Source organism: Ochotona princeps, chromosome 27, assembly GCF_030435755.1.
Source record: "Ochotona princeps isolate mOchPri1 chromosome 27, mOchPri1.hap1, whole genome shotgun sequence".
Classification (NCBI taxonomy): Eukaryota; Metazoa; Chordata; class Mammalia; order Lagomorpha; family Ochotonidae; genus Ochotona; species Ochotona princeps.
Genome location: NC_080858.1, coordinates 21,449,968 through 21,474,276, shown reverse-complemented (window position 1 = coordinate 21,474,276; position 24,309 = coordinate 21,449,968). Strand labels below are relative to the sequence as shown.

General features: G+C 48.0%; 1 protein-coding gene across 3 annotated transcripts in view; it reads left to right on the top strand.

Annotated features, from left to right (window-relative positions):
* ANO2 (anoctamin 2) overlaps positions 1-24,309 on the top strand; it is a 349,050-nt gene that overhangs the window by 15,543 nt on the left and 309,198 nt on the right. For all 3 annotated transcript variants that reach the window (XM_058655873.1, XM_058655872.1, XM_058655871.1), the window contains exons 2-3: positions 1,811-1,977; positions 3,170-3,487. In XM_058655873.1, the coding sequence (XP_058511856.1) occupies positions 1,811-1,977; positions 3,170-3,487 (485 nt within the window). The remainder of the gene's footprint in view (positions 1-1,810; positions 1,978-3,169; positions 3,488-24,309) is intronic.

The following is a 24,309-nucleotide window of genomic DNA, read 5'->3' as shown; positions in this document are numbered from 1 at the left end:
TGTCAGAGAGCGAGCAGTAGGGACAGCCAGGGTGGCTAGTGGGGGCCCTGGACATCAGCCTCAAATCACAGGTGGTAATTTGAGGGGATGGTGACTCTCCTTGACTCTGGGATACTTTGAGTCACAGTGTGAATCTGAATACAACTTGGTCCTTGGAGGGAATTAATTGTGCCTGCGTGCTCCCACGGATGTGAGTTTTTCAGCTACGCATCCAGAGGCTGTGGACTCCTGGGGGAGTGGACTCCTGTTCTGGGTGCTCTGGGCCAGCTGGGAGGCAGCCAAGCAGAGAAACGAAGGAAAGACTGGGCTGCCCCAGAGGCTGCCCCATCCTTCTGCAGCCTGTGGACTCTCCCTGGGGAGTGCCTTCCAGGCACCTTTCAGATCACCTTTGCCCATCCACCCTTCAGAACGCAGCTCTGGACTCAGTTCCCCTCCTTTGATTTCTTACCCCAGTATATCCAGTATCCCACAGTACAGATGAGGGCCTACAGTAATAGTTCTGGAAGCTTCACCCTGCTGGTCTGACTCATAAGGCGATTATGTTTGTCAAGTGCAGGGACCAAACGGTCTCAGCCCCCTGGACTTGGTGGCGAGAGCAGAGTGCATGGGGCTGTTCCCCAGCTTGGTGACTGATCTGAAGGCCAGGCTCTGCAGAGTCCTTGTTCTGTTGATTTATTCATTGATTCAGCAGGAGCTTCGGGCTGAGCTGGGTGCTGACTGCTTTATCCCTGCTCACACGGAGCTAACATTGAAATAACAAGAATGGCGGTGAGAGTCACCGTCATTTACCGTGCACGCATGGGCACATCCCTGCGTGCTTTGCGTACATTCTTTGTTCTCGTGTTTGTTACAGTGCTGAAGGTTTGTGGTCCTCCTCCTCTTCCCACTGAAGGAGCAGGCTCGGAGAGGTGTTGGTGCTAGCAAGCGGCAGGACAGCTGTTTGAGCCCCTGGGGTCTGGTGCTGTTGCTTTGCTATAAAGCATTTCTCGGAGGTGGAAATACTGGGCAGCCATGAGACCTTGGCAAGTCATGGAGGTGGCCCCCTCCTGTGTGTGGTTTCTTTTCCAATGCCTGCCAGCCTGCTCCTTGCTCTGCCTGCTGGGGGCTCTGAGAAGGGCTGCCCTGGGGAGGGGTACGGAGGGTGGCACAGCTCTGAGGCTGCAGGTGCGTGAGGACTCCCTCCAGTGTGACTGCTGGCCTGCCAACTCTGTTCTGAGGGTTGGGAGCTGGGTGGAGTACAGGCTGGTCCTGGTGCCCCACGAAGGGACTGGAAGCCTCAGCCTTTGGCTTGAGTTCAAGTCATTCCAGGCTGTGCCCTCCCCACCCTGGGTGGCCTGGTGTGGTCTCTTCTCTCTGCGGGGATCCAGAAGAGGATGACAGTGCTGAGCCCCAAAGAGCTCCTGCAGAAGGCCTCCAGGGTGTGTGTGTGTGTGTGTGTGTGTGTGAAAGAGAGAGGGAGGGAGAGAGAGACGGTGACTGCATGAGTATGTGGTGTGAGTATGAGTGTGTGCTGTATATGAATGTGTGTGTGTATGTGGTGTGTGTGTATGAATGTGTGTGTGTATGTGTGTATGTGAGAGACTGCATGAGTGTGTGTGCTGTATATGAATGTGTATGTGTGAGTGTGTGTGTATGAATGTGTGTGGTATGTGTGAGTGTGTGTGTTGGAGGGCCTCCCTTTCTTCTATGCACTCCCTCCCATCTGGCCCATGGGAGCTTGTCTTACCTTGCTGAGGACTGAGCAGCTGGGCACTGCACACCGTGGGGCATTTTCAGTGTCACCGTATCTTGGTTTCCTTTTCTCTCACAGATATTCCTCTGCTCCCTGGCTCCCCACGCCGCCTGAGTCCTCGGGCAGTGGCCAGAGGGGGTCATGCGCAGCGGTACCTCAAGGTGCCAGGTCCCCAGGCCCCAGGCCCACAGGACAACCACAGTTCTGGCCATACCTCCGATGCAGAGAGCTCCTGCAGCAGCTCTGTAAGTGTGGGTTGGAGACTGGGCTGGCCATGCTGGACTGGGACGGAAGAGGGGTGCTCAGGTTGTGGGGGGAGGAGGTGTCTGTGTGAGAAAACCTGGATTTTTTTGTTGGCTGTATTTCCAAGGAATGTTGGTTTTTCTGGTCAGGGGGTTGGGAATGAAGGATGCGAGAGGTCAGAGGTTGCCACCTGCCGGTCCCACTTGCGTCACTCCTGGGCTGCCCTCCCATAGGCCCGAGAAACTGTCTTTGCTGGTGGTGGCTGGGCCTCTCCCCTGTGCCTGATGCTTCACCTGGTTGCCCTGGTGACCTCTCAGGTAGCTGCGGAGGCAGCTGGGTACCAAACCAGTAATAAACAGGGAAACGCCCAGAGGGAGGGAGGCAAGTCCCTCCTCTGCTTCTGCTCTGCTTTGCTCTCCCCACCCTCGCCTTCTTTCTGTCTCCCCAGCCTTGGATTGAGAGAGAGAGAGCAAGCGTCAGTTTTCCTTGCTGCTGCCCCAGGCAGGGTCTGCATCGGTGGTGAGGGAGGAAGTGGAGGAGGAGGGAGAGGAGGATGTGGGGCTGCAACGCACACAGTGTGGAGTGAATTCCCGTGGGTGGGAGGGGCGGGCAGTGGGTAGATCAGGCAGCTGGGCATTGGCCTTTGTTGCAATGGATCCAGAGAACCTGCCGGTAAGTCGTGTGTGTTTGTGTATACATATGTAGTGTTTGCAGGCAGATGTGGATACGTGTGAGATATTGTATCTTTCTACACAAGGAGGTTTGTGTATGTGTGTCATCACGCACGTGGCTAGATATGTATGTGCAAGGCACTTTAATGTGTATACAGGAGCTGAACAGAGGCGTGTGTGTTTGCATGTGTGTGTGTGTACAGGGCATGTGGTTCTGTGTGTGAAGTCAGCGGAATGGATATGCAGGGCTTTGCTGCTGTATGTGTGTTCTGTATATATTCGTCTGTAAAGTGCATGGATGCCAGAGCATGTGTAAAGGCACAGATGCCCAGATCATAGACAGGTGGGTTCAAGACTGGGTGTGACAGGTGAACTTAGGTCACTCTGTCCTTCCATTGGAGCAGTCAGGGCCTCTGGACTTGCTTCCTGGTCCATTCCCTGACCCCAAAGCAGAATGGCCTCCTCTGTCTTCTACACTGTGTTTGCTGGCCCTCATCAGCCCCACCCTGTTGTTTCTCACCAGGTCATCAACAACTATCTGGATGCCAATGAGCCAGTGTCCTCGGAGGCCCGTGTGAGTCGCATGCACTTCCATGACAACCGGAGGAAGGTAGACTATGTGCTTGCCTACCACTACCGGAAACGTGGAGCACACCCAGGCCAAGGGTCCCCTGGCCACTCGCTGGCCATCATCTCCAATGGGGAGACAGGCAAGGAGCCACATGCCGGTGATATCGAGCTGGGGCCCCTTGATGCCCTGGAGGAGGAGCGGAAGGAGCAGCGGGAGGAGTTTGAGCACAACTTGATGGCAGCTGGACTGGAGCTGGAGAAGGACTTGGAGGTAAAGTTGGGTGGGTGGACTTGGGCTGTGATGGGTACTTGGTGACAGGGGTTACTTTTCAGGAGCCTTGGCTTTGGCCTGGCAGCTGCTGGCTTCTTTGTGTTGTTTCGTAGGAGATGTTAGATTTTGTTGCTCAAAGACGTGAGGAAGGGCCATGGTCTTGCTAGGGCGATTGAATAGGCCTAGGCCATTCTAGGAGGTGGCGTGGGATACCAATATGTTCTGTGGCAGTTGACCTGCCTACAGACTGGAGAGGAAGACGTCACTTCCTGACTCTCCGGCTCCATCCAGTAAGCTCCTCTGCAGCTTTTCCTTGGGGTGAAGATCTGGTAGTCCCATTGAATAATGGATCAACATTCCTCTGTAGAGCTCTTCATGGAGGAACGTTCATTCCAGGGCCTCCTGAAGGGCTGATTTGGCACATTGTTGAGCACTGATAGCACACAGCCCATCAACTTATAAACTTACGTATTCTCTCACCTGTAGTCAGTGGCTGCTGGAGGGAATCCATCGGATTGCGTTTATGCTGCTGTCTGTCCACCCATCCATCCCCCCTACCCACATATGTATTCATAATCTAACATCTACTTCACACTCCTGTGATCTACAGAAATGACCAACCCTCACCATCCCCTCTAAACTCACCTCCTGCCTCTTGCACCTGCCTGCTGCAGGACAGCGGCCATCTGTGTGTTGTGACTTGGTCACTCTTGCCTCAGAATCTGAACTGACTCTCCCCTCTGCTTTGGGTGTGTGTTTTTAGACCAGTGCATGCTTGATTCCATCACTATGGGTCCCTGCTCAGACATCTTCTCTGACTGTCCTAGCCCAAACATTCACACCTGCCACTTTCTGTTTTTCTACCCTGCTTTGCCTTTCTCCACTGGGCTTAGCACAGCTACCTGAAGTACTGGATTGGATACGTTTCTTCATCTTTGTCTCTATCGGCTTTGAGATTTTGTTGGTTTTCTGCTACATCTCCAGCACCCAGGACAGAGTCAGGCATATAGTAGGTGTCTAATAGACATTAGTTGACACTCTTGGAGTGTCAGCTGTCTCACTTCTGAAAGTACAGATGTCTTGCTGGATTGTATTTTTGCATGGCCCATCCTTGGCAGGAGCAGTGGAAATCTATAGAATAAGATCTGGTACTCAATAAACATTCATTATGATGATCTTAAAAGGCATCATGCTGAGGGTTGGCTTGACATTCTTGATAGAGACCTGTTTCCTGAGATTCAAGTGAACACTGTTCTCAACCTGAAAGGGAAACCTCCATGGTCACCCTTCTCCTTCTCTGTCCCCAGGAAGGATGGCATGGGGCCTGGCTTCTGCCCAGTGGTGCCCACCTGTGCTGCTTTCCCAGATCCTTCAGATAGGATGTGATCCTCTTAGGTTAGTTCTTCCTCCAGTGGAAGAAGGGTGTGCTCTCTCAGGGTCGCTCTGGGCTCCTGGTTACGGAACATTTCCCTTTTTGAAACCCTGACGGGCACTTGCTACTTCCAATTGGGGTCGGTCAGGTGAACTTTCTTTAAAATAGTGATGTGTGTTGAGGGCCGTGCAGGGGAGTTCTTGGCACTTCTCACTGTGGGAGTTGCAGCCCAGACACCTGTTGTTGAATCTCCAGAGTGGGAAGCTGGGACTCTGCTCACTTGGAACTCAAGCCGTGTTCAAGAGGGTAGACTCTTAAGGCCAATTACATATATTCAGACCTGGCTGCAACTAAGTCTTATGACTCTTGGAAGGTTACTTTTTTGTTTTTAAAATTTGGGAGGTGGTGGGCCCAGCGCAGTAGCCTGGTGGCTAAAGTCCTTGCCGGTTCAAATCCTTGCTGCTCCACTTCCCATCCAGCTCTCTTCTTGTGGCCTGGGAAAGCACTCAAGGATGGGCCAAAGCCCTGGATCCTGCACCCATGTGGGAGACCCAAAAGAGGCTCTGGGCTCCTGGTTTTGGATCAGCGTAGCTCCAGCCGTTATGGTTGCTTAGGGAGTGAATCAACTGATGAAAGATCTTCCTCTGTCTCTCCTCCTCTTTGTAGATCTGATTTTTCCAATAAAAATAAAATAGATCTTTAAAAAAATGGCAGGTGGAAACATAGACACACACACATACACATATGCAAGCACACACCAAGTGTTCACACCTGCTGGTTTGCTCTTTAAATGTCAAGAAGAGCTACGAATAGGACAGGCTGAGGCTGGGAGCCAGGCACTCACACCACATCTGCAGTGGGGGCAGGGCTCCATTATTGAGCCGTAGGCCCTGTCCCCCCCGGGTCTGCTCTAGCAGGAAGCTGACATCAGGAGCCAGAGCTGGGTATCAAATCTATGGTACCTTATGCAGAACTTGGACATCTTAACTGCTAGGTTCAACACTGAGTCAATTTCCTTGTCTGTACAAAGAGAACCACATATTCTTCACTGGGTTGCTATGAAGATGAAATGACACAACCTAAATAAGGTAGTAACAAGGAGTAAATGTTCCCTCTATTATTATCATTATCATTATCATTATTATTATTATTATGTAGAATTGCTAGATTTAGATTAAAATTCATGATGCCTGGTTAAATTTGATTTTCATATCAACAGTGAATACTTCCTTTTTTTTTTAGCATAAATATGTCCCATGCCACACTAGAGATGCACATATTCCAAAAAATTTGAATTTGCTGTGAGTCTGAAACTCAAATATAAACCTGTCTGGGCTCCGTACTGCTCTGCCAGTGCCACTGCACAGCTTCTCTGCCCTCCAGCATGCTGCTCTTTGGTTGCGGTTGCTGGTTCCTGGTGATGAGTTGAGAAGGTCGAGATAGCTCTTGGGATTGTACTATGTGAGAAATGGGCGTGGACTGTGTCCTGGATGGTTTCCCTGTTATATGACCACCAAAAACCAATCTCCCAGTCCCCACGCTAGCTTCAAGGGCCCCTTCACTCTTTCTAGGTTTCTGAGCCTCCCTGGGGTCCCTCGAGCATCAGGACCCCAACTGCTCACACAAGCAGCCTCCCCTGCTGCCTGGAAGCATCCTCTTATTCTTTTCTAGAACACCTTCATCAATCATAATTTTTTTGTTTGAAAGATGGAGCGACATAGAGAGATGGAGAGGTGATAGAGAGATCTTCCATCAACCAGTTTGCTTCTCAAGCACAACTTGGGACAAGAGTTGGGTCAAATCAAAGCCAGAGGAAGCCAGGAACTCCATCTTCATCTCCCAGATGAGCAGTAGGGGTCTAAGTACCTGGGCCACTGTTCACTGCCTCCCCAGGGTTGGCAGGAAGCTGGAAGTTTGGGGTGGCTGGGCCTTAACCTGCTGTGTCACAATACCTGTCACCCTTTGTAGTATTAGCTGAAGAGTCAAGTCAATTGTGCCTCTCAGTGTGGGCACATCACTGTCCTTGGTCTTACGAAGATCATCTTGGCATTTCTTTAGAGACCTCCTTCTCTCCACATGGCCTGCTGTTTCCACAGGCAGTCATTCCGGTGCAGCACAGTTCTGGAAAACGTGTAGTGATGCTTTTACCGTATGCTTTATATTTTTAATCTTAAAAATAGACTTTATTGTTTAGAATTGTTTTAGATTTACAAACTGGAAGGTAGGACAAAGAGTTCCCATAAAACCTGTGCCCAGTTTTCCCTATTATAACCATCTCACATAAATAGGGCACATTTGTTAGCAATTAACGAGCCATTATGGCTGCATCCTCATGCTGTTTATTTAGATTTCCTTTAGTTTTTTACCTGCTGTCCTTTATCTACTCCAGGACCCCATTTGGTTGGCCCATCTCCTCTCTTCTTGGTAGTAACACTCTCTCAAGACTGCATTTTTAATTCTTAGAAAAAACATTCTATTTATAGCCCACCCTCTTCCTTATTTTTTCCTTCTCAGCATGATAGCTCTCAGATGGATGCTGCATGTCTGTTTCATCTGTTACCTCGAAGGGTATATCTTGTGTCTCCCCCAAATAGCATTGGAGTCTGAGGTTGCCTTGGACTGGGTGCCACTCTGCAGAGCTGAGGATGAGCGGTTCCTTCGTATGATGTGATCAATACTGCCTGTGGATTTGTCCGCTGGAGCTGTGAGGTCCTGAGCAACTCTTCTCCATGTCAGCATAATCTTGAGCAGCCGCTTGTAGCGGTGCCTCATGGGAGAGGATACCTTGTTTGCCTACACCTGGTGGCAGTTTGAAGAGCAGGTGCAGCAGTCCCATTGCTCTGTTGTTTCCAGTTGTCTGGGCTGGGTTGTCCACTTTAACATAAATGGAGAGAGATTGACTTCTATTAGAGACTCATTGAAAATGACTCAGTCAGCCTTATGGGTCAAGAAAACTTTGCATCCATCAAAGTCTAACTGGATGGTCTAGAATTTTTTCTGACACTAGTTGATCTCTTGGAATACATCTGATAGGATGATTAATTGGTACAGATGTTCCATTTGATGTTTCACTTTTTATACACATCTCTCTGTGTTGCCATTATCAGTAATGCTATTTCAACAGCTTGGGAAAAGTGTCTGACATAGTGCATAAGACGCTTCCATCCCGTGGTGAAGTGCCTGAGTCCGATGCCTAGCTATGTTTCTGATTCCAGCTTCTTGCTGGTGTCGATGCCAGGAAACAGAAGTGGTAGTCCAAGTGACTGCATTCCTAATACCCACGTGGAATTCCTGCTAGCTTGTGGGAAGTAGAGCAGTGGATGGGAGTGCATGCTCTGTCTCTCCTTCTCTCTGACTGCTGTTTTTTTTTTTTTTAAATATTTATTTGAAAGGTAGAGAGAGGGGGAGAGATCTTTCATCTGCTAGCTTGCTCCCCAGAAGGCTGCAATGGTCCGCACTGGGCCAGGCCAACGCCAGAAGCCAGGAGCTTCATCTGGGTCTCCCTCTTGGGCAATGGGGACCCAAGCACTTGGGCTGTCTTCTGCTTTCCCATGCCATTAGGAGGGAGCTGGACATGAACTGGCACCCACATAGGATGCTAACATTGCAGGTGGTGGTTTTATCCAGAATACTGGCCTCTCTCTCTGAAAATCAAATATGTAACTCATATAAAAGGCATCTGACAGCTCATTATTTTATGAAAGCTTATACCATGATATACCTGTATGCTTTCCTTTGTTTTATTATTGGATTAGAATTTTGTTTAAAGACATCCCAGAGATGCTGATGGGGTCTAGAGATACTTGTGCTTTTGCTACCGATTTGTTTAAGTGAGGACTCCCTGTTTGGAGGTGGGCATCCCTTCCAAAATGGGAGACTAACTTCAGTAGTTTGGGAGACTGGCTTGTTCTAGAGCTTTTAAAGTTTGCTTGCTGTAATCTGAAGAAGCCATGAGTGTGAGGTGTGTGGCGTTACCTGAGTTCTTGCGTGCTGCAGCAGATATGGCTTGCCTGACGCCCAGAACCCAGTACCCAGAAGCCAAGGCCTAATGTAGAGTGTTTAAACCCAAGAAGGAAGTGGGCTGAGTGCTGGAACACCTGCCCAAATCCCCTCCCCCCCCCAAGGCCTTTCTGCTGCCAGATGGCTTCCTCCTGTAGCTCGACCTTTCCATCTGGAAAAGGGGAAGGTTGGGGAGAAAATCAAGACTTTTCCAACCACGTGTCCAATAGCCTTGGCTTTCCATGACTTAAGGAATCAACATCTTCCCAATTCATTAAGAATTGCATGAATAAAAGTAACTTTCTCTATTTAAGTTTACTCTTACATCTCTTTCGGCTAAGCCTTTGGAAGCTGTTATTGCTTGTCTGCCAGTTTGTACTCATAGGGGGCCAGAGGAGTGGCTTAGAAGTCAAAGACTATTTATGGAAAGACATGGACTTGGCCAATCGTGTTTAATTTTGCAGCAGGTTGTTATTTTTTGTGCTGTATCCTTGAGCTCTTTTCCTAGGTGACTCCTGCTTTGAACGTGGGTGTAAAGTAGACTGATGGTGTTTTAAGGGCCTTTGTCGAGGGTTTTGCAAAGAGTTCCATTCCCAAAGGGTGGTCTCTCAGCCTCCAGAGCACTCAGGGCCCTTTGCTGTCCTGCTGTTCTGCTATTCTCCAAGCCCACAGTCCCCTTCCCCAGCTTAGAAGGCTGACTCTGATTCTGGGAAACAAAGGAGTGAGTGGATGGATGAGTCTGCGTGCAGCCATGAGCCTTCTCCAGGGGGAGATAATGTTCCTGTTTACAATCCAGCCTCCAACAAAAGTGCCTACCTTGAGACATCCCAGCCTTCCCTGCTCAGTGCACCATGGTACCCAGGAAAACAAACTGGCAATTGTAATGGAAATGAAAGGAAAAACGGCTGACAGGGCTGTAAGCTGTGCCACTGGCTACCCAACAGGACAGGCACACTGTGCACAGTCCATTTTCCCACACCCCTTCTGACTTGTCCAGAAGAGCCACTGAAGTCCCATCCATGAAGCCACCCTAGCAGGACCCATGGCATTGCCACGTGTGGGCTGATGATGGCTGCTTGGGAACCCTGGGCCCACTGTGGTGTCTTCCTGAAATATACACCATTCCCTGAGCATTGCTGGTTTGGGAGATTGGTGAGCAGTATGCCATTCTTCTCCCGAGGAGCCTGGAGTCTGGCCTGGATTAGGTGGTCACTACTGCTTTTGTAGCTGCCTGGTTGGGTTTCTACTTAGAACTTGATTAGTGTCAGGTGGGCAGGGGCACATTGGTTGTGGATCTTCTGGTTGGCGCCTTCTCTTTGAGCATCTCCAGCCCAGAGAACCAGCACTTGGCTCATCCACAGCCATGGGTGGGTGGAGGCTTGGCAAACCTCTTTCCAGGAACAAAAGTCAGAAGGGATGGAACTTATGGGTGTGCTGTTGTGGAGTGTTTTCTCTCTGTTAGGTTCAGATACAGGTACCCTAGAGGTTTCAGAGTGGAAGCCCCAGGGTCTGGGGAGGGTGTGTGGTTCACTGCTGGCTCTTGGTGCAAACTTCCACTTGCGCTTTATGGTATCATGTGTGCTGCCTCACACTGTCATCTCTAGTTAAGGTGTTGTGTGTGCTGCTGTGTGCTGCCTCACACTGTCATCTATGGCATCCCAAAAAAAGGAGATAAGAGAAGGGCTTTACACTCCAGGTGAGGGAAAAGAGAAATAGCAAGAAACAGGGAGAAACAGTTCAAGGCAATATGCTGATTTCTTTTTCTGAGTTTTCTGAACAAAAAGGCTTATGCATTTATAATATTTCTTTAAGAGTTATTTTGTTTATTTGGAAGGTAGAGATAGAGGTCTTCCATGTGCTGGTTCACTCCCCCAAAGGCAGCAACAGCATGGGCAGGGCCAGGCTGAAACCAGGATCCAGGAGCTCCTTCCTAATCTGGTCTAGCGGTCCAAGCACTTGGACCCTTCTCTGCTGCTTTCCTAGTCCATAAGCAGGGAACTGGTTCAGAAGTGGAGCAACTGGAACTTGAACTGGAACCCACAGTGGGTTAGTGTGCTATGCCACAACATAGGTTCTGAATCTGTGGTGTAAATACCTCAGTTTTGACATTGAATACCATTGCTATCTAGTTTCATCATTTTAGGTTATTTAACTATGTACATTATTATTTGATGAATGTTTGTGTTAAACTGAATCAATTCTAAAACTTGAATTTGTTTATTTTAAAATTGCCTATTTGAGAGAGATTCAAGCAGCTGGATGTGCTGGTTCACTTCTTAGACACCTGGGTCAGGCCAAAACTGCAAACTGGAAACTCAGACTGGGTCTCCTACATGGGTGACAGGGACTGAACTAATGGAAGCATCACCTTCTGCCTGCCGAGATGCACATGAGCAGAAAGAAGAGGCAGGACTTGAACCCAGGCACTGGGATATTAGTTTCTCAAACAGTATTTGAGTTCTCTGTGCCAAATGCCTGTGCCAAACTTCTTTGAAAAGAAATGATGATATCAGTGTAAAAAGTGGGAAACAGTAGGGCTGGCCAACAAATAGATAATAAGCACAGAAATAAAATAATCACATTAATTTCTTACTGAACCAGTGGACTATGGGAGTTCTGGAGCTCTGGTCTGCTCACTCTTTGTTATAAAGGAAGTTCAGGTAGTGTCAGAGAGGCGAAAGCCATACTGGGATCCAACTGAGGCTTTCTCTTTGCAGGAAATTAAAGAGGGACTAATTTCCTTAGGATTTAAAACACCTTATTGGGTGTCATGTTTAAATGCCTTCATAATCCAGCATGCTTGAACAAAGTGACCAAAACATTTAGGACACACTCTAGAATGTCACTTGTCCCTGAAAACCTTGAGACAGGGTTTGTCTCAGTCATTTTTGGGGGAGCACCATCTGATGCCTAAGTAACACTCAACAATATCGTTATTGAGTCCAAGCCCAGATCCTAGCACAGGGAACCCATTGTAGAGTTATTAGGGAAGGAGCCATCTCTATGCAGTGGGGCTGGAGGGAGGTTTCTTTCCAAAGGCGAGGTGGTTTTCTAATCTTCCCCACTCACAGTAGCCTGGAACCTGCTTGGTGGATGTGCTCTCCCCTCTCCACTTGAGCCCTCTCCCCTTTCTGCTACTTCAGTAATTAACTCTGCTTTTGGTTTTGCTGTCTCTACCGTAGCCACCTGCCGCCTCATCAGAGCTATTCACTTTGAGCAGAGAGAGAGAGAGCTATTCACTTTGAGCAGATGAGAGAAAGGGAGGGAGGCTGGGAGAGAGGAAGTGGATGTGTCCGGTGGTTCCTGTGGGGTGTAGTGTCCAGGTTGCCATGGATTGACTTCCCTAGCACCCAGCGCTCAGGGTTTTAGTGACCTATAGGGGTAAGACTGTGTCCCAGGGGTTGTTAGCAGGGTTTTAGCTTTCAATCTATCCGTGCTTCCTTCCTCTTTAGTTCTCTTCTTTTCATCTTTCTTTCTGTGTCATTGGGCGCATTCCACAGGCCATGATGCTCACCTGTTGTCAGGGCCTTGGTCATGACTGTGTTGGTGTCAGTTTAGTGACCATAGTGTAATTAACCAGACAAGGGACACAGGCACCATTTTTGAGGGATGTGTGTTGGGAACTGCCCATGCCATCATGGCTTGTCCTGAAGACCTCACTGGCAGTGGGACCCTCCTCCTGTCAGTCACCAAAAATGTCCCATGTCTTATTAGGTAGCATTCTGGGGCCTCCTGACCCTGTCCTTTCTGGTCATTTTACCTCTGATTTGGAAGTTACTAATGATGATCACAAACATTGTTACTGTGCAGGGAAGGTAAAGTAACTCTTTTGAACCTCATGTCAGGTGGCCCATATTTTACAGACAAGGAAACCGAGGATGCAGAACTCAATCAGGATCCAACAGCCAGTGCCAGGATAGGGATTGGTTCCTGAGCCTGAGTCCTCAGTCACCACCTGTCTCCTCTCTCTGTAGGGACACTGCTTCTGTCTGTTGCGCTCAGGATGATCAATGGCTTTTGCCATTGGGATGGTTCCGGAGGGGAGATGAGAGCCCCTGTTCTCTGTGCCCTGTGTTCTGCCGATCCTGTCTTCTCTCCCTCCTGTTAGCCTAGAAGGGAGGTCTTGTGTGTGGGGGAACAGCTGGATCTCAGAGATCCCTTTTAATGACTTCCTCCTCCCTGCCCCGCCCACCTCCCTGGGATGCATCTATGGCAAGAATCAATGGCAATGGGACTCATCTGGGGCAAGTCATCTGCTAGCTCCTAGACTTCCATTTTTCTTATTTGTAACCATCTTATGGTCGTGTTGTGTTGGGAAATCTACTCGGATCAAGCAGGAACATAGTATGTGCCAAGAGGACAAATGACAAGTAGGAAATGTGCATCCCAGGACCCTGTGCAGCAGCTGGACCATTCCAGGAACTCAGTGTGAGTCTTTCCGGTTTTGTCATCTCAGAACCAAGGTTGTTTGAAGGCTTCCTTTTTTTCTGGCCTCTGGGCTGACCTACCTATGGTCCGAGATAAACGTCATCCTCATTCTTCCTCATCTAACTCCAGGCCGGGCTCTGTGGACCAGTGTGAGATTCTGGCTGGATTATCAAGGAGACAATCACATCTAGGGAGATAGCTGTCTTTCCTCTCTCTCTTTTTCCTAGACTGTGTAGGGAGTTCTGTTAACAGTTTAGAGTTTATGTCACATCCCTTACCAGGAGGCTAGAAGACAGACGTGGAATAACAGAGATCTTTGCCTTGCTGGGCCTGGGAATACGTCTTCCATCTTTGTGCCCTGAATTACACTAAAAGTCTAGCTAGTGACATGAAACACCTGCTTTTAAAATTCGGCTTGAAATTGAAGTGTGTGAATCTAGCTTGTAGAACAAATCCTGGCCAATCCCACCCCCCCGCCACCTTTCTTTTGAAAAATGAATAATTAGCCATCTGCTTTTTAGAATCTCGACTTTCAAACATCGGTTTTGTTTGGAGGGAATGCACCTGTAACGTTCTCACTGTGCCTTAGTTCAGGGGGATGTCTCTTTTTTTGGACATAACGGAGCCTATAAACCTACTCTGGGAGATGAGCATATGAGTGACTGCCCATGCTGTAACGCAAGACTGAGAAGGAAATGCTTCTTGTAGTCTGACTTAAATCTCTCCAGGGCAACTGTATGCTGGTGAAGGAACAGGTCAGCTGGTATGCACTTGATTGGCCCCACTGGGCCCAACATACGTGGGGCTTGGTCTCAGGAGCCTCATTTTCGGCTCTCATGTCTTAGGCAGCAGAACACAGCCAGGACTGGAAAATATCTTCCTTGTGGGCCTGTGGAGGAGGGAGTCTGGTGGGGCACAAACTTTTGAGCTCTTTTCCCAACTCTGTCTCGGACTCAGGATAGGTCACATGACTTGCCTTGGGTCTTGGGTTTCAGTGTTTTTGGCTGGTTTGTGTTCCTCCAGTCCCTGTCTCCTGAACTTGTGTGCTCAGTACGGTCATCTGCATCTCCATGTCTGATGTCTGAAGGTCAAGTCCTCCGTACCCCTGCCTACAGAACAGGCTGTCCATGTTCCAGTCTGTCCAGAGCCTTTTCCTTCTCCTCACGTAGTATCTCTCCACGCTTTCCAGAGCCTGACCCCAGTCTCTCCTGCTGCCATCTTAACGCATTGGTCCACGTTGTCCCAGCCCTGAGGGAGGCAGGGAGCAGCTGCTGGGCTCCACCCCTGTTCTTCCTTGTTCTTGTTGGGGTATCACCTCCCAGCATCCAGCTCGTGAATCCCCCAGCAATTTCTTTGTCACTAGATCACATTGCAAGCTCCTGTCCAAATGCTGTCTGGCTGCTTCCTGTTCCAGGCATCTCCCTCCCACCTGAGTATTTGTGTTTCTGATTATTTATCCCCAGATGCAATGGCCACATTTTTCCAGGTTGAATCTGCTCATTGTTACTTCCTGCCTGGGTTTTCTAACATCTCCAGGTCCCTTTTGCAGCCACTTGCTTGGCTCGGAGACATGGCTTTCCAGTCCTCAGTAAGTATCCTATCTTGGGAATGGACTGGGGAGAGCCAGTTACCCTGCCGAGAGGGGCCTCACTCCACCTGAAGGCCAGACCATCCCCTGGAGAACGTCTGAATTGATGAACACAGAAAGCCCTCAAAGAGCTGCCAGTGGGGGAATGACCTAGACCGAGACCTGTCCCAGCTGTTCGACTTTCTCTGGGACTCCTGAGCCGAGAACAAGGAGACGCCTTCCTGCCCTCTTGGCCTTGGCTCTTTCCAAACAGCCATCCCCAGTTCTAATTAAAGGCTCAGCAGATGAAGTGACCCGGCGCCAGATGAGGGGGTTGGAGGCTGTGCTGTGTGCATGGCCACTTCCTGTCCTGGCTGCATCCATTGGGAATGGGGCTGTGCTGAGAATGGCAGGGGCCACAAGTTCAATACTGAGGAAAATTGAATGCACCTCCATTTTTTTTTCTTTAAGGGTGAATTTTTCTTTCATTTTTTTCATTTTTGAAAATTGTAAGCCCTTGATGACTCAGAAAGTTGGATTTGGAAGGGGCCTTGGAGAGTCTTTAATCCACATCTCGTTTTACAGATGGAAGTTCAGTAATTTACTCAGGTTCACAATAGCTTTCTAATGTGTTCTCTGCCCCTTGGTTGGGTGCTAAGATTAGGCTATGGGAAGTTCTCTTGCCTGGCAAGGGTTGGAGATGGATGCCTGACCAAAACTACACTGTGTTCAAGGAAAGATCTCATTTTTCATACTTGCCAGTGTCTTCCTTCACTCTTTATGTTGAATCAGAGCTTAAAGGTGAGGTTGAATGTGATGGTGTCTCTCCAGCTCCCCGGAGCTCGTGGTTAATCCCAATTAGATGAATATCCCGGGCAGTGACATAGGGTAGAGTTGGTTGTTGCTCCTGAGACAAAGGGCGACAGAGCTGGGCTGGCAGGTATCCCCAGCTTAGACACAGAACCTCTGCACCCTGTCCGCTTTGCTACCCACTGTGCCTGTGAATATGGAATGCGTTGCTGCTTAGGAGGGCTCTGCAGAAGATGCTGATGAATTTGGAGAGATTTTACAATTGATCCGGGGAATTCAGCAGCTGTAGCTTGAACCACAAAGGTGCGCGTGTGCGTACACACACACACACACACACACACACACACAGGCTGCTGTGTCACTGCCTTCAACCCCCATCCCTATGTCCCTGATCTGGAACAAGCGCACACACACGCGCATGCACACACCCACACACCCATGCAGACACATGGAAACCTATGTGAGCAATCAGAACGACCTCTGAGTAAAGGAAAAAGGATTAGCTCTCCTTCAGCTAATATGCCAGGAGACGGCATGGCTCTAAGAACATACTTCTAGAATTGTGGGAGCCACGCATCTCTGGTTTGCAGAGCTATTTGCGAAAACAGAGCTGCTTATCTACTAAGGATTTTTTTTTCTACTAAGGATTTTATACTTTCCCCAGGGAAGGAGTGAAGGAAGGGAACAGACCCTTGTTGCCCACCCAAGTACCTGCCAAACTTAAGTTCTGTGACCAACCCTGCTGTGGAGTTGTAATCATTGTGAAGTGACTGTTTCTATCTTATGGACACGGAGTGTGAGTCAGAGCCGTGTACTCTCAGTGACACGGCTGCTTTCTCAGTTCCCCCTGCTGGAGTCTTACCTGCTGGAGGATCTCTTGACCCAAGGTCTCCGAGGGGCCATGTGACTTAGGGAGACAGCTGCTAAGCCAATAATTGTGTCTGTTTCCTCTCCGAAGATGGAAATCGTGCATTTCGGATATCTGGCTGAGTTGTTAGCATTCTTAATAAGATGAAGTCTCTAGCCCTCCAAGGTGTGATTAGAAAAGAACTATGAAAGAAATATTCACCAGCCCTCCAGGCTGCGACAGTCATTTCAGTCGCTGAGTTCACTGTGAACTTCACTGTGTGTAGCTGTGGGATGAGCATGGGTCTAGGGAGTCCCATTCCGAGCAGGTAGCAGGGTGAGACTCTTTCTTGGGCTGTTGTTGGGATGTTATTATGTGCTCAGCCATTTTTCCAGTTTTAGAAGGCCTTTAGAAGAAACTGTGCGTTGAATATGCTTCTCTGTGCTATTCTATAAAAATGTATCTGAATCGCCAATGTACAGCTTGGCAGATTATCTCTGAATAGACACACAGTGCCACCCAGATTAATAAAGAGTGCATTTCCCACCTTCTGCAAGTCCTTCCCATGCTTCTTCCAGGCCATGACCTCCAAGCTAAAACATCATGACCATTCTGACTTTGGGCATCCCAGATGATTTTTGCCTGTTTTTAAAATTTGTGTAAATGGAATCTGACAAAATACATAAAAAAATGAATGTCTGGTAGGTTTTGGTCAATAGTACGTATGTGAGATATCTGTGTTACAGTGTGTAGTAGTGATCTATTCATTACTATAGTGTACTTCGGTATGTATCATGTTGCACTCTCATTCTGCTGCTGATGGACATTAATGCTGAGTGGGTTGCTCTGAACAGTATTGCTGGGATTAGTATCATTACCTGTCTGTTAGTGAATTCATTCCTGAAGGGTATATGCCTACGAGTAGAGTTTCATAGTCATAGGGTAGAAGTAATTGAAAGACAGAATGATAGGAACAGAGAAAGGTAATACCCATCTGCTCGATCATGCCCAAAATGTCCACAACAGCCAGGACTATAGCAGAAAAGGTAGAAGTGAGAGGCCTCACTTCTCACTTTCTCTGTTGGGTAACCCCAACCTGCCACAATTTGCATATTAAATGAGTGCATTCATTTATCCTGGTCATCTTAAAGAGGTCTCACCTCTAATAGCACCACGATGGTGATGAAATATCAACATGAAGCTCGGAAGGGAATAAGTCATGTTCAGATCATGGTCTTTGCTATCTTACACATTTGTTTATCCTCTCCCCTTTTGTGCTGTATTTGTCGCATGAATTGAAGACTATGAGAAAAATGTGCCAATGTTTGGTTTCAACTATAAAATATGTTGTAAGGAAACTAGATAGAATGCTTTATATTTACACAATTTTAAGAATGATGTATTTTTTTTGAAAGATGGAGTGGTAGAAAGAAAGAAGAAGGGGAAGAAGAGGGAGAGCGATTTGTTCCTCCAAATGGTTACAAAAGCCAAGCCTTAGCAGGCCAAGGCCAGGAGCCAGCAGCTCCCCCTGAGTGTTCCATAGAAGTGCAGGGACTGAAGCACTTGAGCCAGCTTCTGCTGTCTTTCCAATATCTTGTGCAGTAAGTTGGATTGGAGGCAGAGTAGCCAGGACTCAGATCAGCTCTCTAATATGGGATGCTGGTACTGCAAGCAGTGGCTTAATCTTTTGTGCTTCTACCTGGTTGTGGGAGCAAGGGAGTTGTCTGCTGAGTCTCTAAGGGCCTCAGAGAGGGTCTTGCTCCATCTCAAGGCTGCTGCCATGTGTCAGTTTGAAGGTTAGTTCTGCTTGGCTCTGTGGATTGGCAATGAGGCCGTTGGAGTTGGCAATGGCTGTTGGAGTAGAGGAATGAGCTCTGGGGCCACAGGAGGTCTTGGTACCTTCCCTGAGTCCATGGGGGAAGATTTTCCATACTGCCATGGACTCAATGCTTCTGGGAATGATCCCTTCTGGGCAGAACTGCTTCTCCCAAGAGGCAGATTGGGGCAGACAAGACAAGTAGAGTGGAATTTCCAGTCCCTGGAGTCACCAATTGGAGAGGACCTGATGAGACTCATTTTCCACCTGTGGTGTTTTCTGGGTGTCTGATTTTCTTTCTCTTCCCAACCCTGAGTCCTAGGCCTGGCCTTGCTCCTGTGACTTGCTGTGAGTCCTCCAGGGTACCAGGAGGTTAAGCACCTTAGAGGGGAAATGATACAAGCAACCCAAGGCTGAAACCCTACTTAAGAAAGGGTTTCCTTCACTATGGGCACTAACCTTAAAGATTTCACACTCCTTTTACCTGGCACTTTTGCTTTGTCGACCAGGAGTTAACTGCTGATTGTGACAGGTGGCCAGCCTGTTACAACTCCCTCTTCCCCACCCCCACCCCAGCCCAGTGACACAGGAGGAGACCTGGCCCTGGCTTCATCCCCAGGAGATGACTCTCGGAATGCATTACCGTGGAGCTGTTTCGATTCCTCCTCGCCTCTCCCTCCCCCAGCTGTCAATGACTTGTGATTTAGCAAATCTCATCTTGGGGTGTGCATACTTACTGGTCCAACTCTTCTGTAGGGGCATGGAAGTTATTTGAGGGCAGAGAGCATAAGGAAATGATCCATGCATCCCTGGATGTGTGTGAGTTAGCATTCACGCTTCATGCCCATTATGACATGGAAACATTTCTTCTTCATCCCTCTCTTTAGATTTTTGTATTTCATTAAAAACTGACATAAGAAGGAACTTCCAAAAGTACACGCAGAGAATGGAATTAGAGGTAAGTTTAGAGGCAGGTGTTTGGCCTGGTGTTGAAGGTGTCATTACGAAGCCTGTGTGCCATTGTCAGAGTGCCTAGGCTTGATGCCTGCCTCTAGCCTGTGATTCTATCTTCCTGTAGATTTAGACCTTGGGAAGCAGTGGGGACAGCTCAACTAACCGTGTCCTTGCCAGTCATGTAGGGGGCCTGGATTGAGTTCCTGGCTCTTGGCTTTGACCCAGCCCTGTCCTGGTCGATGTGGCCATTTGGAGTGGATGGACTCTCTTCTCTTTCTCTGTTTCTCTCTTTCTCTGTCTCTGCTCCACCTCCTGCTCTTCTCAGTTACAATTCATAATGGTAATTTTAACTTGCTAAAAGTTTTGTATAGTTCCTTTCACAGTGTGATTTTTCTTTCCATGAGCTTTTTGAAGATCTCTTCTATCCCTAGATTTCAAAACTTTTTATTTATTTATTTTTTGCACCAGAATAAATTTATCTTTGGATTCCACTTGATGTGAACTTTTTGAAGTACCTGCATGTCAGACGTTCCTGCCCCACGGAGCCAATAGGAGGGATGTAGAAGATACCACATGTAAAGGGTCTGGAGCTGAGCCTGCTTTGCCGGCACTCTGAAGTCATTAGGTCTGCTGCTTCCTACTTGACTTCCGTCTTTTTTTTCTTCTTCATTTCCAGAGCCTCACATACTACTCCTGCATAAGTAATGTCCCCCTGTCACCTGCCAAATAAACTAAATGACTAAGAAATTGACCCAGGAGAGGAAACATGAGCCAGTGATCCAGCATGTTGAGGTGCTTCCCAGGGGTGGTGGGTCCTCATTGATTCAGACATTGTTGGCAGGTGTTGGTGAGCAGGTGAATGGGCAGCCATGATTCTTATGTAGGTTTTGGGGATCCTTCATAAGTGACCTCAAATCATACATTTTTACTGATGGTACTACTGTGTCAGGTTGAGTTACTTACTTAAATAATTTAGTGCTGAAAGATTTAACTTTCGTGTCCCTGGAGTTCAATGAATTTGTCATTACATTTCATTGGTGCTTGAAGTAGTGAATGTAGCTCTTTCCAATTCTGCATTTTATTAATGTCTCGTCCTCCTCTGCTGTTTGAACAAAGGATTCAAGACCAAGTTTTCATTCTTGCTTTTAAGAAGTATTATACTGACTATCAAAACTGTTTTTGTGTGGTTAAGTATACATGGCACAAAGTTACCATTTAAGCCATTTAAAAAGTGCAGTCCTGTGGTGCTGAGCGCACTCGCATGGCTGTGCCCTTTGTGTCGCCTTCACCTTCCTGTCAGCTATGTGCCCAGCACACCCCGATCTCCGCTTCTACACCTTCCCTGCCAGCCCTAGGGGACACCCTGCTGCTCCCCAGCTCTGTGCATTAGACAGCGAGAAAATCTATCATCTCTGTCCTATGTGTTCTTTGATTGAACTTTGGTTTAATGTCTCTCAGGTTCATCTCTACTGTCACAAGTGCCAAGATGCCTTCCTTTTGAGACTGAGATAACAGAGATAGCACTCTGTTGTACACACACACAGTTGGTTTATCTTTTCCTCCATCCAGAAACAGTCTTTCCTTGCTTCTTCGGGGTGCACACTTCCTTGGGAGGGTCAGGACAGCTTAGATTGGCAGGTTGGGAAGGGCTTGAGCACCACTAGAAGCGAGTATGAGCTATAGGTCAGGATTCTATCTGGAGCTCCGTGGTCCACCCCAGACACCTCCTGGGAAGCAGAACCTGCAAGTAGTCCTGGTTCCCCTGCTTATGGAGAGAAGAGTGGCAGAAAGCTCCAGAGAGACAGAGGAGGGAACGTTTGTTTTGTCTTTGGATGGAGTTTTCCTTGATGGATAACTTCCCATTTCTAGAGAAGGTGTCAATTTGTGGCCAGGGCCTGCTGCCAGATGGAGGTGAAAATGCACAGCAGTTCTCCCTTCTCCAAAATGAAGATGTTCTGAGATCCCCAGTGGATACCTGAAACCACAGATAGAACCAAACCTTATATATTTACTGTGTTTCTTCCATACATAAATCCTATGCTAAAGCTTCAGGTTTTATTTACAAATTAGGCAAGGGAAGAGATTAACAACAATAATAATAAACCACAACAATTATAACAATGTGCTATTGTAAAAGTGAGGTGAGTGTGGATTCTTTCAAAGAAATCAAGAAAAAATGCTAATGTTTTCAGACCCCAGTACACCATGGTAAGACCCTGGTGAAGAGGGCATTGTACCATTTTAGGGGTCCTAGTTAAATAGGGGCATCCGCCAAATCATCCCTTCCATGGTTCGTTGAAGATTGCTTACTTCTAATGATCTTCCAAAGAATGAAGGGCAGTGTTGCTCAGTGGTTAAGGGCTTAGCCTATGGGTTTAGACTGTCTAGGCTGGAAAATTAGCTCTGTCACTTACAGGTGCCCAGAGGAAGTTGCCAAATCTTTTCCTTGGTCTGCTTATTCTTTCAGTCTACGAAGGAGGAAGAACAGTAGTGTCTACCTGCAGAATTTACTCAAAATTAAATGTGATGGTGTGTTCAAGGCCGTTTGTAGTGCCTAACAATGTAGTCAATTACTTATTATATGTAATTATTCTCACCTGTTTTTATGTTTGCAGTTCCTTGCTTTGATACAACCTTGGTCATGTATCAGTAAGCATGAGCTCAGACGTAGCCTGAGCTGTATCTTTGCTACATTTTCCATTCAGTTCTCCACTTCTGCTGAACCTTGCAACCAGTTCACCGACCCCCAAGGCTTGGTGAAAGCTCTGACACCTTGTAAAGCCTCACTCCTTCCTAATAACTTTTGCTGTGAGTCAGGGGCCACCCTGAATGCTTACACTTCCAGACCCCAGGGTGGGGAAGGGTTGGTGGCTTCCACTGGCTTTGAAAGCTTCCAGGCAGTAGGGGTCAACCAGACAGGTCAGTTCCACCAAAAGGCATTTCGCTCAGCTTCCCTGAAATAGGAATATTAGTCTGACACAGGGCCAGCATAAGCTGGACCAGAGGGAGATGAAACAGTGAAGCAAGAATGTACAGCTTGCTCGTAGCATCAGGCAATAGATGATTGCAGCAAATCAAAACCAGACTTTTGACCATGGCTCTGACAATGGTAGATGGTGTTTGTACCTCAGGGCTCCCCCTGCACCTCATTGGTATCCTTGCCATCCACACCAGGCTGTGGGAAGCCAGTGTACCTGCTGACTTCTTGGCACTTTGATTTGGTCCATTTTCAGTCTGGATGGTGTAGAACAGGCTATAGGCCTATAGGTCTGACATGGGAAGGGGTAAAGAATTTTGCCAGGTCTGGACTTGACATTCACATTGGCCTGCAGGTGAGTTTGGCCAGGTATACGGATGGGTGAGCATGACATTGCTGAAATTGAAGCCACCCCTGAGCTCTGGGCAGAGGCTAGTCATTTCATCCTCTCATGAATTTTATAAGGTCCCATGGCAGCAGCTAGAATCACTGTGTCTGCTAGCTCTTATCTCGGATTGCCTTGCACCCCACTTGATGAGAGGCCCAGATTTAAAATACCTGTTTGACTGTTGGAGGGGAATGCAACGCTGCTGTTCAGTGAGCAGAGTCTAGGGGTGGACATCCTGGGCTACCAGTCTCCATTGTTTACTACCTGAGTGACCTTATGCCATGTTTTGAATGTTCCTGTGCCTTAGCTCTTGATCTGTAAAATGGAGACTTTCATCTGTGCCTAATAGACTTGAAGTTAGGATTTAGAAAAAGCATGAAAAGGGCTTGGAAAAGTCTCTGCTGTGTTGTGCTTAGTCAATGAACTTGGACTCTTCTAATGATTATAAATACATAGTGCTGTTTGAAGTGCATTAAATATGAGCAAAAAATGACCCATGAGATCAGTCATCTCATCTAAATTCCTCATTCAATATATAGACTAATGCCCAGAAAGGCAAGATGTCTTGCCAAATTCCTGTTCCAGGCAATGAAGCAGCAGAGACTTGGGTTCCTGGTCTAGGGCTCAACATGCTGCTTCACCAAGGGACCCACCCCGTTAGCTTGGAGTCGTTGCTTAGAACATTCCAAGCCCAGACTGCTGAACAGACATTGAACACACACACACGCACGCGCATGCACACGCACACCCACATATCATCCACTCAAGGAGAGGAAGGGAGAGAGATTTCTTCCATTCACTGGTTCATTTCCCTAATGGCCACATCCACGTCTGAGCCTGACTAAAGCCAGGAGCCCAGAATTGAACATTCAAGTCTCCCATGTGAGTGACAGGGGTCCCATTACTTGGACCCTCCTCTGATGCTTTCCCAGGCACGTTATCAGGGAACTGGCTCAGCAGTGGCACAGCCAAGACTCAAATGGTCCTTGCCTGTGGGATTCCAGAGCTGCAGGTGGCGTCCTAATATGCTGCGCTACACTGTCAATCCCTATTTGTGCTGTATCTGACAGTGTATGTGGCGGAGCTAGACAGTTAGGGTGCCTGTGCTGGAGTGCTTGCTCAGTGTGGTTGTGAATTTATGAGCAGGCTTTGGGACAGAAGGCTTGTCTAGGTTGGGTTCATCAGTGGAGTAGGTGAACCTTCTTTAGAGGTGGGGTGATATCTGTCTTCTACCCTTGGGTGAACCTCAGCTCCGTATTTAATTGATCCTAGTTTTCAGCATCTTAGGTGGGGACTGGTAGGAAGCTGAGAAAGAGACAGAGAGTGTTAATGAGCCTTGAAGATGCGCAATAGTGCATGCTTGAGAGTTTCCAGCAAGCATGTGGTAGAAGGTTAACTATCCCTAGTGTCAGGGCCCACTGGTGGGACCCTAGCAGGAGAGCCGCAAGAGGCATCTGTCCTCATAACCAGCTTGCAGTTTTGCGTCCCCATCCAGGTCTTAATGTCTTAAGCTCCTCTCTTTCCCCTTGGGGGCGCTGAGGACTGTGAAGAAGTCTAGATGGTGTTCCTACCCCCAGATAGATCAAGGTCATTGCCTTTTCTCCTTCCCTCAGTCTGCTGCTGTGGACTTCACGTCAGGAAAACAAAGACAGTTCTGTTTGGGG